Source organism: Aquarana catesbeiana, linkage group LG01 (assembly GCF_042186555.1).
Source record: "Aquarana catesbeiana isolate 2022-GZ linkage group LG01, ASM4218655v1, whole genome shotgun sequence".
Classification (NCBI taxonomy): domain Eukaryota; kingdom Metazoa; phylum Chordata; class Amphibia; order Anura; family Ranidae; genus Aquarana; species Aquarana catesbeiana.
The window spans coordinates 319,515,449-319,532,276 of record NC_133324.1 but is presented as its reverse complement, the minus strand read 5'-3'; the positions used below and the strand labels follow the sequence as shown (position 1 = coordinate 319,532,276).

Genomic DNA, 16,828 nt, shown 5'->3' with positions numbered 1-16,828 from the left:
GGTTGTGGGGATGAGGCCCTTGTCCTCATCAACATGGGGACAAGGTGTTTTGGGGGGCTACCCCAAAGCACCCTCCCAATGTTGAGGGCATGTGGCCTGGTAACGGTTCAGGAGGGAGGGGGGGCCGCACTCTCGTCCCCCCCTCTTTTCCTGCGGCCTGCCAGGTTGCGTGCTCGGATAAGGGTCTGGTATGGATTTTTGGGGGGACCCCACGCCGTTTTTTTTTTTTTTTTTGGCGCGGGGTTCCCCTTAAAATCCATACCAGACCTGAAGGGTCTGGTATGGAATTTAGGGGGAACCCCACGTCATTTTTTTTTTTAATTTTGGCCGGGGTTCCCCTTAATATCCATACCAGACCTGAAGGGCCTGGTATGGAATTTAGGGGGACCCCCACGTCATTTTTTTTTTTTTTAATTTTGGTTCGGGGTTCCCCTTTGGGGAATTCCCATGCCGTTTTTATCAATGAACTTCTATGTGTATTGTCGGCAATGCAATAGCCGCGGGTAGTTTTAAATGAGTTTTTTCCTTCAAAATGTCATTTTGCTGTCAGACTGTTCTAAACACAGGAAACATGCGCCCCTTTACAGGCACACTATAGACACCCCCCAGGTACGAAATTTAAAGGGATATTACACTTTTATTGTTTGACTTTAAGCATTATTAAAATCACTGCTCCTGAAAAAACGGCCGTTTTTAAAACTTTTTTTTGCATTGATCCATGTCCCCTGGGGCAGGACCCAGGTCCCCAAACACTTTTTATGACAATAACTTGCATATAAGCCTTGAAAATTAGCACTTTTGATTATTCATGTTCGTGTCCCATAGACTTTAACGGTGTTCGCATGTTCGAACGAACTTTTTTCCTGTTCGCATGTTCTGGTGCGAACCGAACAGGGGGGTGTTCGGCTCATCCCTACTCCTAAGGTTCACCTAGTGTGTGCATGTTGGGGGAACAATGACAGTTTAATTCTAGGAAATGGGATAACGCATAAGCTTTTACACCCTACTGCAAAGGATGAAAATTCACATGAAAGACTAAAAACAAGGCAGTGAAATGTCGTTATTTACACTTAATAGCAAAAAACGTGTAAAATCTGGTTATATAACTTCTAAAATGCAGTTACACTTTATTTTATTTTATAACAAAACTCTTTATCAGTAGTATTTAACAAGTTAGATTTAGGTTCCTCAAATAAAATCCCAACATCCGCAAAGGCCAACAACAAATACTATTTTTAAGGAAATAACTAAAATCATTGCTTTCAGTTTTGGAACTGACTAATGTGCAGTTCAGATGTATTTTTTCCTGGATCTGGGGGTGACCATAGCAATAAAATGATTGTTCGATCAAGAGGATTTTCCCAATCAGTTGGTCCCCTATATAAGGCAAAAATGCTAAGTGCACCCATTGTGCTTAAAATGTATTCCTGGCTCTAGTGAAAAATAGTGTTCATGAGTCATAATTTTTTTTTTTTTTTAACGCTTCTACAGGCACCCTAATACATTATATTTGAAAGTCAAATAAGCACTTAGAATGTCCACCACTTTTCAGAGCCATTGAACAGAGCTCAATGGGGCTGATTTATTAAAACCGAAGAGTGCAAAATCTGGTGCAGTTCTGCATAGAAACCAATCAGCTTCCTGGTTTTGTCAAAGCTTCATTGAACAAGCTGAAGTTATAAGCTTATTGGCTACCAAGTACAGCTGCACCAGACTTTGCACTCTCCAGTTTTAGTAAATCAACTCCACTGTCAATTACACCAACTGCATTGCCCAGCTGTATGGCACAGTGCAGTGTTTTGAAAGTTCGTCCTTTTCCTTTTCCACAGAAATCCATAGATGAAGGGTAAAAAGGAACATACAGTGTGTGTACATACTTCTGCTAATTTTGTTTCATAGTCATGCCTAATAAACCTTAAAGAATCATATGGGGGTCCTAATTAAGCATTAATATGGCCACTACTTAAGCAGCATGGATCTGTATAGGCCTGGACGATTTTCTAACAATGTATGTATTTTTGGTGAATGCCTAATTAACACATTATCAAGTCATCCAATTTACAAAGGTACATTGTCTCTACTTTAATTTGCAGATGCTGGATGAGACGATTGAGCATGCTAAAGAGTTGATGAAGAATAACCCAGGATGGGTGTATATCCCCCCTTTTGATGATCCTTTAATATGGTAAAAATATTTTCTTACAACATCAGCCATAATGATTGTCGGTGAATAAAATGTGTTCGGTACTTGTATCAAACAGTAACATTATAGATTATGATGATACATATATGATCTAGGAGGAAAGTATGTAAACGATGAGGAAGACCACTCAGAGCATTTCCTAAACCACCAATGTCAAATCTTGGGATCTTGATGTTCTTATTGTAAGAGGATTTCTTTCAAACTATATCTAGAATTTATGGTCTAATAGAAATTGTGTGTCCTACACTTTGGACTGTACATGGTGCTTAAGGACTAGAGTAATGCAGTCAGAGGAGCACCAACTCAGATTTCAGTTTATAGTAAGACATTGTGTGTATATATAATTAGTTAACCTTTAGGACTGAGGAGCAACCTTTCAAACTTGTTGGCTATAATGAATCTGTCAGGTAAACTTTTTCAGACTGTATTCTTCAGGTGCAGCACCTTGCAGTGCCTCTAAGTATCTTTATTAATTTTCTGTTTGTTGGAGGAACTGCTTGATCTCTGTTGCATTCTATATATAGAATAAAAGAAAATACAGCGCTAAGAGCACAAAATAGTAAGTAGAAGAATGCAGGTGCAACAAAAACCACAAATCTCAGTGTAGTAAACATGAAAGAAACTGTATAAGTGCGCTTACAATATAATAGCTATCATTTTAACAATAAATCATATGTGAAAAAAATTGGTCAGAGTGGTGATTAAAGTTCATAAACTCCTTTAAGAGATGAATAAAGTCCATTCATAAACAAGAATTCAGTGAAGGGGGACAGGTGAGTCCAATAGACGGCAATCCCACATCCGAAGTTCATCCACCTCAACCCGCATGAGGGAAGGGGAAGAGCGAGATGTAAAGGGAACGTCCAGACTCCAGGTGCATCCAGGTAACAATAAGGTTATGCGCTTACCAGAACCAATGGATCTCCTCTATGGCAAGGTCATACACGCAGATACAGCCCTCTGCAGGGACAGAAGAACTCCCACATCAGGATCTCCAGATATCTGTAATGTTCCTAGGGCAGGCAGGTCAATCTAGAAAAAAAACTAACTGGTCCAAAGGGCCGTGAGTGCAGAAAACTCCAATGGTGTACAATGGATAAATAAGCCTTTATTGCATAAACATGCGGGGAACACTCCTCCGCCATAAAAAACATGTTTAAAAAAGCCGGCAAGTAAAAACAGTAACAAACACCCATGTGCGATACAAACATGGGGCGTACGACGTGATGGCGTGTAGTGCGTAGCCATATATAGGACTGACTTCTGCCCCCCAACTCAGAACTAATGCTCTCTTTAAGCTAAGCCCTATCCCGTCATTCAACAGTCTAATGCAAGAAAAGAGTCTTTACTGTTCAATGAGTCTCTTGCACTCATCTTTTCAATAGGAGTCATGGCTTTGCTCCAAGCCTATACAGAGGTTAAGGCCGGCGTTCAGTATGTACCCAGCATGAGAAGGTCTTCCCTGGGACAGTCATTTTTGGATTAAAAAAAATTATGTGCAGGCAGTGAGTTTTAATTTTTATTTATTTTTCTTTGTGACCTCCAAGGTGTCATCTAAGATAAATTAGAAAATGTGTGTCAGTATGACAGTATTCCGGGATGACTGTAATACCATTTACAGTATTTCTTGTATTCAAGGGGAGACATAATCTTTAAAGTTACAAAATCTTAGACAAAGGAGTATAGGACAGGACAGTAGTATGGTATTTGTGTAAATGTGTATTTGGGATTAGTAGATGAAAGGGAAGAGCTGCAATTAGGAATGACAGATGGCAACAGTGGTGAGGATTTGTCTCTTGACATTGATATGTTAAAAAGAAACTGAATAGAAGTGACATTTTTGGAGTCTATCAATATGACACATTCCTTTTGAGAAATACCAGTCCGCCTCTGCACAAAGAACTGACATTTTCCTTGGTACAATAACATTCATGATAATTTTAGGAAAAAAAATATTTCATAGACATTAGATAAAGGTTGGTTGCACAATTTGGTTGTCTCAGTCTTAAGAACTGTCTTCTACCCTAATAGGAGGCCCAATTTCACACTGGAGAAAACGTACAACGGGGAATTATTTTTTTTTTCCCAACCTACTGGTCTGCTTTTTTTTTTTTTTTTTTTTTTTTTTTTTTTTTTTTTTTTTTTTTAAATATGCTTGTTTTTGACTGTGCTGCCCCATAGACCTAAAAATTCTCCCAATTCAGCTATGAAAAAAGACTGGATCAGAAGACTGTCCTTTTTAATCTGTTATGTTTTACCTTGAACGTGATCATACAATCTCTCAATGGCTAACAAGGGTGTAACTGGCTCAAAGATGTGTGAAGATAGATATGACCACCACATGTATAACATGAATATGCATCCTTAACAGAAAGCCCTGGCATACAGTGGCAACCCAGAAAAATTCATCTCCTATTTTATTCTCTCCTCTACATCAGGGGTGTCTGCGCAGGTCAGGGTGTGGAGTTTCCATTGCAGACTTGTTTTCGGGGGTGCATATACAGGGGCTGTCACCATTATCTTTTGCTTTACAACTGGAACAAGTGTGCAGTGTCGGTCAACTGATCAGCATGTACATATTCCAGATCAGTGGCTCAACTGGTTGTAGGGGAAGGATAAGGATGACCAGTCCCATATTTGTAAAAAGGGGTAAAAGTGCAGCACTTAAAACATAAATTAAATAACATGCTAGTCCTTAAAGAAAAAAAGCCACAGGAAGTATCCTGAATACAGCTTCTGTAGTAAAGTGCAGCTAAAAAGCACACCTGGGAGGCATCAACCACTGGCACCCAATCACACTGCCTCTTACGCTCCTCTTAGACCCTCATTACAAAGGTCAAAAACGCATTGGGCAGCAGTCAAGTATAGCGTCCATCTCGATCAACCACATAAAGGGACAAAAGACACTCCTCATGGTGCAGAACCTCAATCCAGTTTATTTGTGAGATAGAGAAATACTCACATAACAGCAGTTAAAACACTTGTCTCAGTTTAAAAACAGCATTGCCAACCAGCTAAATGGCCACTGCGTCCCGGCATACACAAGCGTCTCATGTCTCCAGCTCCTCCCCTATGCGTTTTTGTCATCAGATGACATTGTCAGGGGCGTGGTTAGACGTATGTTCTGACTCTATATAGGCGGGACAGGTATAGGCAGCAGCTATAGTCCCATGTTTATGCTTTTGACATGTTCCTTTTGGTTTTCTACTTTTTGGATATATATATATATATATATATATATATATATATATATATATATTTTTTTTTTTTTCTGCTAGTATGGAATGGGAGTACTGGGAAATTTACTGGTCTTTAGTCCCTGCAAACTATTACAGCTGTTAACTTCCAGTTACTAGTAAACTCCCAGACAAGTTGTACCACAGTGGCAGTCAATTTTATGTTTTTTGAAGATCATGCTGCCAGACAGTGAATATGCAAGGAACAGATTTGGACATTAGCAGTGATGGACAATTCCTAGGCTGCAGCTAACTCGATTAATTTATCAAATTAGTTTCGCTCCTACATACCACACTATGTAGCTTCATAAAATTACAACTAATATGTTCCATCACTGGTAGTTTAGAGGGGAACCTTAGCTTAGGCCATGTTTAACTCAACACATGTTCTATTTTATAATGTAAAGTGATTCTTTTGTTTTTCCAAACCAGAAGTTTTACAATGCTCTTTTTCATACAGGGATGGCCACGCTTCACTAGTGAAAGAAATGAAAGAAAGTCTTCCTTCAAAACCTGGAGCTATAGCCCTGTCAGTAGGTGGTGGTGGCATGCTATGTGGTGTGGTTCAAGGCCTACGGGAAGTAGGATGGGATGATGTCCCCATCATTGCCATGGAAACCAAAGGAGCTCATAGCTTAAATGCAGCTGTGCAAGCTGGGAAACTAGTGACCTTACCAGAAATATCCAGGTAAACCATCAATTTAAACCAAAGTACAGCCATAACCTTCTATAAAAAAACAAAACAGATGTGCTGTACTTTAGTCTATTTGCACTTAGTTTTTAGTCTCCCTGCAAAGTCCCCCAAATACCTGTTGACCTGCTAGTGAAGTCCACCTAATGCAGGTTCCAGTGATGGGGTAGCAGTGATGCTGCACTGCTTCTGAATTCAGAGCAGAGTTGTCCCTCTCATGTAGGCTTTACCTGCCTACACTATAGTGGGATGGAAAAAAATTGCAGTGAACGTGGCTATTAGCATTATCGCTGCTGATTATCAAGTCTGTACTTTGTCATTCGGCACCTGACCAAACCTAGTCCTGCCCACTGCTTTGTGGATTGACAGCACTACCTCTATTGATGACTTCCATCCATTATGAGCTGCAGCTTCGGAGGGGTATGTGTGTGATAAATGAAGGATTTGGCTCAGTCAGGGAAGGTTAAGGAAGTTTTTTTTATTTTATTTAATTTATGAGGCTTATGCATCCCATAGTACCTGAATTTGGTACTTGTTTTGACTGTCTTACAAGAGCCTTTAGAAAAATGTTAATCACAAGTAGATTTTCCACTTTTATGATTAGCACAGGAGAAAGTCCATAGTTTACTTATATTTGCCTGTACCAACTGGCCTGAGAGAACATCACTTCAAGCTTTTGTAAAGCGGTGTATAGTGAGTCATAGAAATGATTTGCCTTTCATAGAAGTTACTAATTTTGCCAATTTACAAGGCCATTACAGTTCTATTTCATTGCTGTTGCATTTTTGTAAAAATTTTTTTTTATTTACGCCTGTATTAGGACGCCTGCCTTTACACGCACATGAACTTTTAATGGCATCCTAGTCTTGGTCTGTAGGGTTCAATATTGAGGTGGCAAACCCTTTGCAGCTGTAACAGCTTCAACTCTTCTGGGAAGGCTGTCCACAAGGTTTAGGAGTGTGTCTATGGGAATGTTTGTCCATTCTTCCAGAAGCACATTTGTGAGGCCAGGCACTGATGTTGGCTGAGAAGGTCTGGCTCAGTCTCCGCTCTAATTCATCCCAAAGGTGTTCTATCGGTTTGAGGTCAGGACTCTCTGAAGGCCAGTCAAGTTCCTCCACCCCAAACTTGCTCATCCATGTCTTTATGGGCCTTGTTTGTGCACTGGTGCGCAGTCATGTTGGAACAGGAAGGGGCCATCCCCAAACTGTTCCCACAAAGTTCGGAGCATGAAATTGTCCAAAATGTCTTGGTATGCTGATGCCTTAACCCCTTCCTGCCGAGCATACGCAGATGTGCGTACTCTGCTTTCCAGGGTTATACCGGGATGATGCCTGCAGCTGCAGGCATCATCCCGGTACCGTTGTTTAGAGTGGGCGACCGGCTTTCCTGGTATAACAACCGATGCGGCTAGAAGCCGCTCAGCTGTTATACCGGAGGAGGGGATGTCCCCCTCCCGCCACTCTTACTGGGCCTCCCGTTCCATTGGGAGGCCCGATGACCAATCGGCCGCCTCCGGGACGAAGCCATGGGCGACTTCGTTCCAGCCTCCTAATCGTAAACATGGAAGCGACGTCATGTCCCTTCCCGATTTACTTGGCTGGCGCCGGTTTAAAAAAAAAAAAAAAAACAGTGTTCAGAATCGCCGTTTTCGGCGATCTGAATACTTTGAAGTGCAAAGGAGGGATGGGGGGTCTTTTAGACCCCCCATCCCTCCATAAAGAGTACCTGTCACCACCAATTACTGTCACAAGGGATGTTTACATTCCTTGTGACTGCAATAAAAGTTGTCAATTTTTTTTTTTTTTAAACACAATTTATAAATCTAAAAACAAGAGAATTTTTTTTAAAGCATCCCCGTGAGCTTGCGCAGCAAAGAAAACGCATACGGAAGTCGTGCCCGCATATGTAAACGGTGTTCAAATCACACATGTGAGGTATCGCTGCGATCATCAGAGCGAGAGCAATAATTCTAGCACTAGATCTCCTCTAACTCTAACCTGATAACCGTAAAAAAAATGTAAAGCTTTGCCTATGGAAATTCGTAGGTACCGTAGTTTGTCGCCATTCCACGAGTGCGTGCAATTATAAAGCGCAACATGTTTGGTATCTATTTATCATCTTTCATATTATACACATTATAGGTTTGGTATCTATTTCAACATCCTCTTTCACATTATACACAAAAATTGGGGTAACTTTACTGTTTTGTTTTAAAATTCATGAAAGTGTCCCTTTTCACAAAAAGTTGCGTTTAAAACACCGCTGCACAAATACCATGTGATATAAAATATTGCAACAATCTCAATTTTATTCTCTGCTAATAAATATTATATATATATATATATATATATATATATATATATATATATATATATATATATTTTATAATATAATAATGTTTGGGGGTTCTAAGTAATTTTCTAGCAAAAAATAGGGATTTTAACTTGTAAACACCAAATTTCAAAAATAGGCTTAGTCATGAAAGGGTTAAGTGTTCCCTTCACTGAAACAAAGGGGTCAAGCGCAACCCCTGAAAAACAATGCCCCCTTCACCAAGTGATTTGGATCAGTGCATAAAGCAAGGTCCATAAAGACATGGATGAGCAAGTTTGGGGTGGAGGAACCTGACTGGCCTGCACCTCAACCTGATAGAACACCTTTAAGATGAATTCTAGCGGAGACTGTGTCCAACATCAGTGCCTGACCTCACAAACTTGCTTCTGGAAGAATGGTCAAACATTCCCATACACACTTCTAAACTTTTGTGGGCAGTCTTCCCAGAAGAGTTGAAGCTGTTTATAGCTGCAAAGGGTGGGCAAACTCAATATTGAACCCTATGGACTAAGACGCCATTAAAGTTCATGTACGTGTAAAGGCAGGCGTCCCAATACTTTTATTTATTGTATAAACTCAATTTGCTTGGTCTCCATGGCTGCGCTCTCCGTTGGTTCGAATCTTGCCTATCTCACCGCACCTTCAGTGTCACAACTCGCTTCCTCCTTTCCAACTCCTCTTACCGTTGGGGTCCCCCAAGGTTCTGACCTTGGACCTCTACTATTCTCAATCTACACATCCTCCCGTGGTCAGCTGATGGCCTCCCATGGCTTCCACTACCATTTTATATGCTGATGACACCCAAATCTATATCTCTGCCCCTCAGCTCACACATCACTGATTGACATCCAGGTTGGATATGTCTATTAGTAAAACCACTTCCTCAAACTGAATCTAAAACCGAGCTCTTAATATTTCCTCCCCCACGTGCCCCTTCCCTGACTTCTCTGTCAAGATCAATGGCACATCTTTCACTGTTCCCACATGCCAGGGTTCTAGGGGCAGGGCTTTTTTTCCTCAAACAATAGGTGCTGGAACTCAACCACGACCTCCCCAAAACCCCTCTACCCACACACACCCTCCAAATCACATCAAATAGTGGGTGTGGTCATATTTCACAAACAGTAGAAGGGTCTTAAAGGGGCATTCAATATCAGGATTGCATTACATACAGAGTGCAGAGCTGTCACTTGTAAACACAGAAACCAGACTTCTGTGTTTACAAGTGATTGTGGTGAGCAGGCACCAAAGGGTCTGAGCCAGAGGTGGTGGAACTGAGTTCCACCAAGTTCCCCCTGGAAAAAAAGCCCTGGCTAGGGGTAATCTTAGACTGTCCTTTCAGGCCCACATCCAAATCATGCTGCCTTAGCCTCCGCAACATTTCCAGAATTCGTCCCTTTTTAACTAATGACCCCACCGAGCTTCTAATTCACTCCCTAGTTATCTCTCGCCTCGATTACTGCAACTCACTCCTCATTGGATTACCTTTACATAGACTATCCCCCCTTCAGTCCATAATGAATGCCGCTGCAAGACTCATCCACCTTACCAACCGTTCAGTGTCCTCCACCTCTCTGCCAATCCCTGCACTGGCTCCCACTCAACGAAAAAAATTCAAAGTACTAACAATAATTTACAAAGCCATTCATAACGCTGCCCCCAGCTACATTACTAACCTAGTCCCAAAATGCCAACCAAGCCGCTCTCTTTGGTCCTCCCAAGACCTCCTGCTCTATAGCTCCCTTGTCACCTTCTCCCATGCTCGCCTTCAGGATTTCTCCAGAGCTTCTCCCATCCTTTGGAACTCCCTACCCCAATCTGTCTGACTGTCCCCTAATCTATCTGTCTTTAGACGGTCCCAGAAAACCCTTCTCTTTAAAGAAGCCTACCCTGCTTCTAACTATTTTACTTCCTCCATCATCCCCCCCCCCCTACACATACAGCTATTACATTTTTGTATCAATTGACCCTCCTTTAAAAAAAAAATGATTGTAAGCTCTAATGAGCAGGGCCCTCTGATTCCTCTTGTACCAAATTGTTATGTAACTGTAATGTCTGCCTTCATTTTGTTAAGTGCTGCGCAAACTGTTGGCGCTATTAATAACCCTGGTAATTTTTTTTCCTATTCAGTGTAGCGAAGACTCTGGGAGCTAAAACCGTGGGAGCCCAAACACTAAAAGTAGCTCTGGAACATCCAGTTTTCTCTGAAGTAATCTCTGATCAGGATGCAGTGATCGCCATTGAGAGATTTTTAGGTAAGTTCTAAAACATGTAAAAATATATTTTTAGTAACCTAATAAAAAATATATGGTATTTGACCCTTATTTGTTTTCCTGTAGATGATGAAAAGATGCTTGTGGAACCAGCATGTGGTGCTGCTCTAGCAGCAGTTTACAGCAACGTCTTTGGGAAATTGCAAAAGGAAGGCAAACTGAGCCAAGATCTCTCCTCTCTGGTTATCATAGTATGTGGTGGAAACAATATCACCCTGACACAGCTATTCAGGCTCAAGGAGCAGCTGGACATCAAATCCACAAGTGCTGCTTAACATGGATGCATAAGTCGAGGCAAAGACTTCTTAACGCTACTAAATTCCTGGATAAACTTGTGTTCTACTGTCACATTAGGAAAATGGCATGAAAACAGCTGCTCTGCACAACCATTGAATGCATATACCTATGACAGCAAGTCTTGTTTCTGAACCAGATGTGTGTCTGCCTGTGTCACAGGATAGCTAATTAACACTAAATGGCCAAAAAGGACAATTTACACTAAATACTTGAAAATAATTTCCAGAAAGTGTTTATATGTTTACTTGGGTCTGACCTCTGGCATCCAGGGGGTCCTATAGCTTTCTTAAATTTTTTTTTTTTTTTTTTTTTAAAACATGGATTACAATTTTAGCCTTTTTTATGTTAAGGGCATCAAAAGCAATATACATTTGCATGATCACAATGTAAAAATATGAACTTTCTGTCTCCACCAAAACTAATCCCCAGTAGGCAAATAAGTTCTCCTGGAAAACCTAACAATCAGAAAAATACAGTCAACACAAGTTGTCTTCTCTTTGGGTAGATGGCGTTGTGGGTTTTCCCTCCTATTGGTGCTGAAATTCTCGTACTCTCTATAAACACAGCACCATCTAGTGCCAAAAGAAAATAAGCAAAGGATGGAAAAGCCAAACAGCAATGCGTCTTCCTTTTTTCCTGTATCTCGGCCATCCCGCAACAGTAAACATTTTCACACTTCTTTTTTACATTTTATTTTTTAATTTCAAAAGGGCATTTTAGATATATAAAAAGATCAAAGTTTTGTAGAACAGACTAATGGAAAGCCACTTTAAATGTATCTCCCTCTAAAAGTGACTGCATTGTGTGTATACATACTTGACACAAAGTTTTGTAGCTGAACAACTACATAAAACTTAAAATGTAATGCAATAACTACAGAATTTTGAATGTATTTGTAATTTGCTGTATGTTCAATGTATATGTGACATAAAACCTTTTTTTATCAATAATGAGACTAATCTAATTATTTGGGGGTTTCTAACAGCAAAACACATCATGTTTAGTGTACGCACATAAACATGATAGAGGATGTTAAAGTGTTACTAAACCCTGCACCCTGCATTCACTATATCTGGTCTCCCACAGTATACAGAACATGGAAATGCAATTATTTTAGTAAATATAAACTGCTAAATACCTTTTCTCATCAGCAGTATATAGCAGTCTTGTGACTTCTATCAGTGTCTGGTTAAAGTTTTTGTAGGATGAGTTTTCATTCTACTCTGGCTGTCCTATGAGGATGCAGGACCTCTGACCGCCCTCTCTGGACAGTGCTGATTGGCCCTGTGCTAATCACATGCACCCAAGAAAAAAAACTCTCTAGCAGTATGCACCAAACTGAGCATGTGCAGTGTGACTCCAGAGGCTGTTTTTTCAGATTGGGGACAGTGAAAGGGTCAAACAGCCTTTTTACACAATGCACAGGATTAACCCCCTAGGTTCCTCAGTGAGTTTAAGAGCCCTTTCACACTGGGGCGATTTGCAGGCGCTATTGCGCTAATAGCGCCTGCAAACCGACCCGAAAGTGCCGCTGCTTTCATTCCAGTGTGAAAGCCCCGAGGGCTTTCACACTGGAGCGGTGCGCTGGCAGGATGGTAAAAAAAAAGTCCTGCCAGCAGTATCTTCGGAGCGGTGAAGGAGCGGAGTGTATACCACTCCTTCACCGCTCCTGCCCATTGAAATCAATGGGACGGCGCGGCTATACCGCCGGCAAAGCGCCTCCGCAGAGGCGCTTTGCGGTGGTATTTAACCCTTTCTCGGCCGCTAGCAGGGGGTAAAACCGCCCCGCTAGCGGCCGCATACCGACGGTAAAACGCCGCTAATAATAGCGGCGTTTTACCGCCGACGCCGCCCGCCCCAGTGTGAAAGGGCTCTTACAGTCATGCTTTACTGCATATACACACTGATTTTACTGTTGTGGGTTTAGTAACACTTTAAAGTTAAACTCCAGTTCTGAGAAGAAACATTAAAAGGATCTAGATCACCTCTCAGTTCCTTAGTCATTTCTGTAGACAAAGGAAAATGTCATCGCACTTGCTGGAAGGTTTCTAAACCAATGTTAAATCACAGTATCATAATTTCACGTAAAGTTGTGTGCAAACTTCAGAAAGATTAAGTGACAATTACAGATGTAGGGCAATGGAAGTTTTCGGAAATCCTGTGTATAGACCTGGTGTAGCTGTTGGGGTGACGATGGAGTGCTTTACAAATGCATATTTCAATAACTTTTTTTTTTTTTTATTATAAATCCTGCTGAGGAAGGGAACTACAGTCAACTTAAAGGGACCCTGTCACCAGACCATTCATTTAAAAATGAAATAAATCTTGACATAAGATACACTATATTGTCAAAAGTATTGGGACGTCTGCCTTTACACGCACATGAACTTTAATGGCATCCCAGTCTAATGCCCCGTACACACGGTCGGACTTTGTTCGGAAATTCCAACAACAAAATCCTAGGATTTTTTCCGACGGATGTTGGCTCAAACTTGTCTTGCATACACATGGTCACACAAAGTTGTCGGAAAATCCGATCGTTCTAAACGCGGTGACGTAAAACACGTACGTCGGGACTATAAACGGGGCAGTGGCCAATAGCTTTCATCTCTCTATTTATTCTTAGCATGCGTGGCACTTTGTCCGTCGGATTTGTGTACACACGATCGGAATTTCCGACAATGGATTTTGTTGTCGGAAAATTTTATATCCTGCTCTCAAACTTTGTGTGTCGGAAAATCCGATGGGAAAATGTCTGATGGAGCCCACACACGGTCGGAATTTCCGACAACATGCTCCGATCGGACATTTTCCATCAGAAAATCCGACCGTGTGTACGGGGCATTAGTCCGTAGGTTTCAATATTGAGTTGGCCCACCTTTTGCAGCCATAACAACGGCTTTAACTCTTCTGGGAAGGCTGTCCACAAGGTTTAGGAGTGTGTCTATGAGAATGTTTGACCATTCTTCCAGAAGTGCATTCGTGAGGTCAGGCACTGGTGTTGGATGAGAAGGGCTGCTTCACATTCTCCACTCTCATTCATCCCAAAGGTGTTCTACTGGTTTGAGGTCAGGATTCTGTGCAGGCCAGTCAAGTCTCTCCCCCCCCCCAACCTCGCTAATCTATGTCTTTTTGGACCTTGCTTTGTGCACTGGTGAGCAGTCATATTGGAACAGGAAGAGGCCATCCCCAAACTGTTCCCCATAAAGTTGGGAGTATGAAATTGTACAAAATGTCTTGGTATGCTGACGCCTTAGGAGTTCCCTTTGCTAGAACCAAGGGGCCAAGCCCAACCCCTGGACCAGTGCGCAAAGCATGGTCCATAAAGATATGGATGAGGGAGTTTGCGGTGGAGGAACCTGACTGGCCTGCACAGAGTCCTGCCCTCAACCCAATAGAACACCTTTGGGATGATTTAGAGCAGAGAATGCAAGCCAGGCCTTCTCGTCCACATCAGTGCCTGACATCGCATAAAGCCATGATGTGAACAAGTAGGATAGGCATAGCAGAGGAATTCTACTTGTATCATATCGTAGAAAGAAAAAGATCATGGTGATTGGAGGAAAAGCTGCAGTGATTCCCTGTCCTGGACACAATAAGGAGGATAAAGCAATCATTTCTGACACTTATTGATGCACTACTAAACCCGTTGGAGTCTATCCATAAGGTGAGAGGCTAGTACCACTGGGGGAGGATTCTAGAAGGCTTTTCCATATATTATTATACATCTGTGAATTGGACTCCTTTTATCTGTCCCTCCTCTCCTTCATCTCTGCTTGTCTGCACAGGAATGTACGGTTTTTAATCCTGAATAAGAGACTATCTCTCTGAATCATTAGATCCCTTTTGGATGCACTTTATTATTGGACTATTTTCACTGAATTATTTATTTGAATGTTATGATGTCATGTACTTTATTACTGGATTATTTTTAATGAACATATTTATATGAATGTTTTTTAAGGAGATACTTTGGGAAGAATTATTAGTATTTTGCCCACTAGCACTTTATTTTTGGCTATGGTTGTAGGTAATTAGCACTGCTTCACTATACATACCTATTGATGTTGGCAACACTATAGAAGTTTAGCTGTTTTTTTTATTAAGCGCTTTATATTTTACTGAAGCACTTTAACAATAAGCACTTTACTCGTTATTAGCACTTTTTTGGTAGCGCATTAGTACTTTATTTTCTATTGGTCGAATGTCCTTACCTCTGCATTAAGCAGCCTCTGTCTGGGTTCAGCCTCTCCCAGATGCAGTCCTTGTTCTTGGGCAGCTAAACTCCCTAAAAAGGCAGGAAGTCCCTTCTGTTGGTCTTTTGGGACAAGCAGTTGTCTTCGTTGCAGATCAGGGCTCTTAGTTATCAATAGGCCCTTGCTTAAGGGCCTGCAGCAGAGAAAACGGCTACAGTTATTTTTTTTTTTTTTCCTTCTCTCCTTTCCTCTACCTCCCTTTTTGTTCTCTGTTCCTTCTCGCTTTGTCACTTAGATCCTTTAGGGCTTAAATCTTATCTTATGTCATTCCCTCGCTCTCCCCCTTTTCTCAGAGTGCTTGGCGTGTGTCTTGTGCAGGCTTTTCTAATCCTCAAAAATAATCAAAAAAGACTGCGCTAAAAAAATGACACATACAATGACAGTATATATGGATGTGTAAATAGTGAAGAATTCAATCTATCAAGTGATCCAAAATGTAAATATTCTAGTAAAAATAAAATAATTATATAGAACAAATATGACAAAAAAATTTATAATAATAAAAACAAGTATTAAGTATCGAATAACAAAAATAACCAAAAATGAAGTGAAAATATTCAGAAGAAAAACAGTCCTTGGAGCCAAGGCAGATTGAATTGGTGATCATAGAGGTTAAACACCCAGCACCCAGTGAGAAATCCTCCACCTTAATAGATGTACGCTTACCAGAGGTAAGCTAGATAACAGCTTATCTATGGACGTCCACTCGGGACCCAACTCCTCAGATCTCCTCACAAAGAAGGGGCAGGCAGGATCTCTCCTTGCGGTGGACCTCAAACAGCATACCGGGGGGACCCAGAAGAATAAAGAATTTCCTCCATAGTGTGAATCAGTATAACCATTTATTGAAATAAGGAATATACACACTTACATTAAAATTCGCAGTAGAAGTTTCTAGGATATAAAACAGCCGGCCGGCTTGCATACACCCGTTCAGAACGAGATAGGATGGAAACGATGACGTCAGCGCGTCGGCCTTCCGACGTACGTTTTGTCCTATTGGACGTCGTCATGAGGAGTTGGGTCCCCTGAGTGGACGTCCATAGATAAGCTGTTATCTAGCTTACCTCTGGTAAGCGTACATCTATTAAGGTGGAGGATTTCTCACTGGGTGCTGGGTGTTTAACCTCTATGATCACCAATTCAATCTGCCTTGGCTCCAAGGACTGTTTTTCTTCTGAATATTTTCACTTCATTTTTGGTTATTTTTGTTATTCGATACTTAATACTTGTTTTTATTATTATAAATTTTTTTGTCATATTTGTTCTATATAATTATTTTATTGACATTTTATTTTTACTAGAATATTTACATTTTGGATCACTTGATAGATTGAATTCTTCACTATTTACACATCCATATATACTGTCATTGTATATGTCATTTTTTTAGCGCAGTCTTTTTTGATTATTTTTGTATATTTATGTGCACGCCCCTCTTTAGGACTGCAGCTTTAACTATCCAACATTTTATCAGCAGCACATTTTTAGAGTAGCGCGGTAAATTTTTGTTGTTTATTTTTTCTAATCCTCAG

At 40.9% G+C, this 16,828-nt stretch overlaps 1 protein-coding gene across 1 annotated transcript in view; it reads left to right on the top strand.

Annotated features, from left to right (window-relative positions):
* SDS (serine dehydratase) overlaps positions 1-11,977 on the top strand; it is a 38,492-nt gene extending 26,515 nt beyond the window's left edge. Inside the window, exons 5-8 of the mRNA XM_073630233.1 lie at positions 2,094-2,185; positions 5,900-6,127; positions 10,598-10,722; positions 10,807-11,977. Of these exons, the coding sequence (XP_073486334.1) occupies positions 2,094-2,185; positions 5,900-6,127; positions 10,598-10,722; positions 10,807-11,015 (654 nt within the window). The 3' untranslated portion in view covers positions 11,016-11,977. The remainder of the gene's footprint in view (positions 1-2,093; positions 2,186-5,899; positions 6,128-10,597; positions 10,723-10,806) is intronic.
* Positions 11,978-16,828: the final 4,851 nt, after the last annotated feature.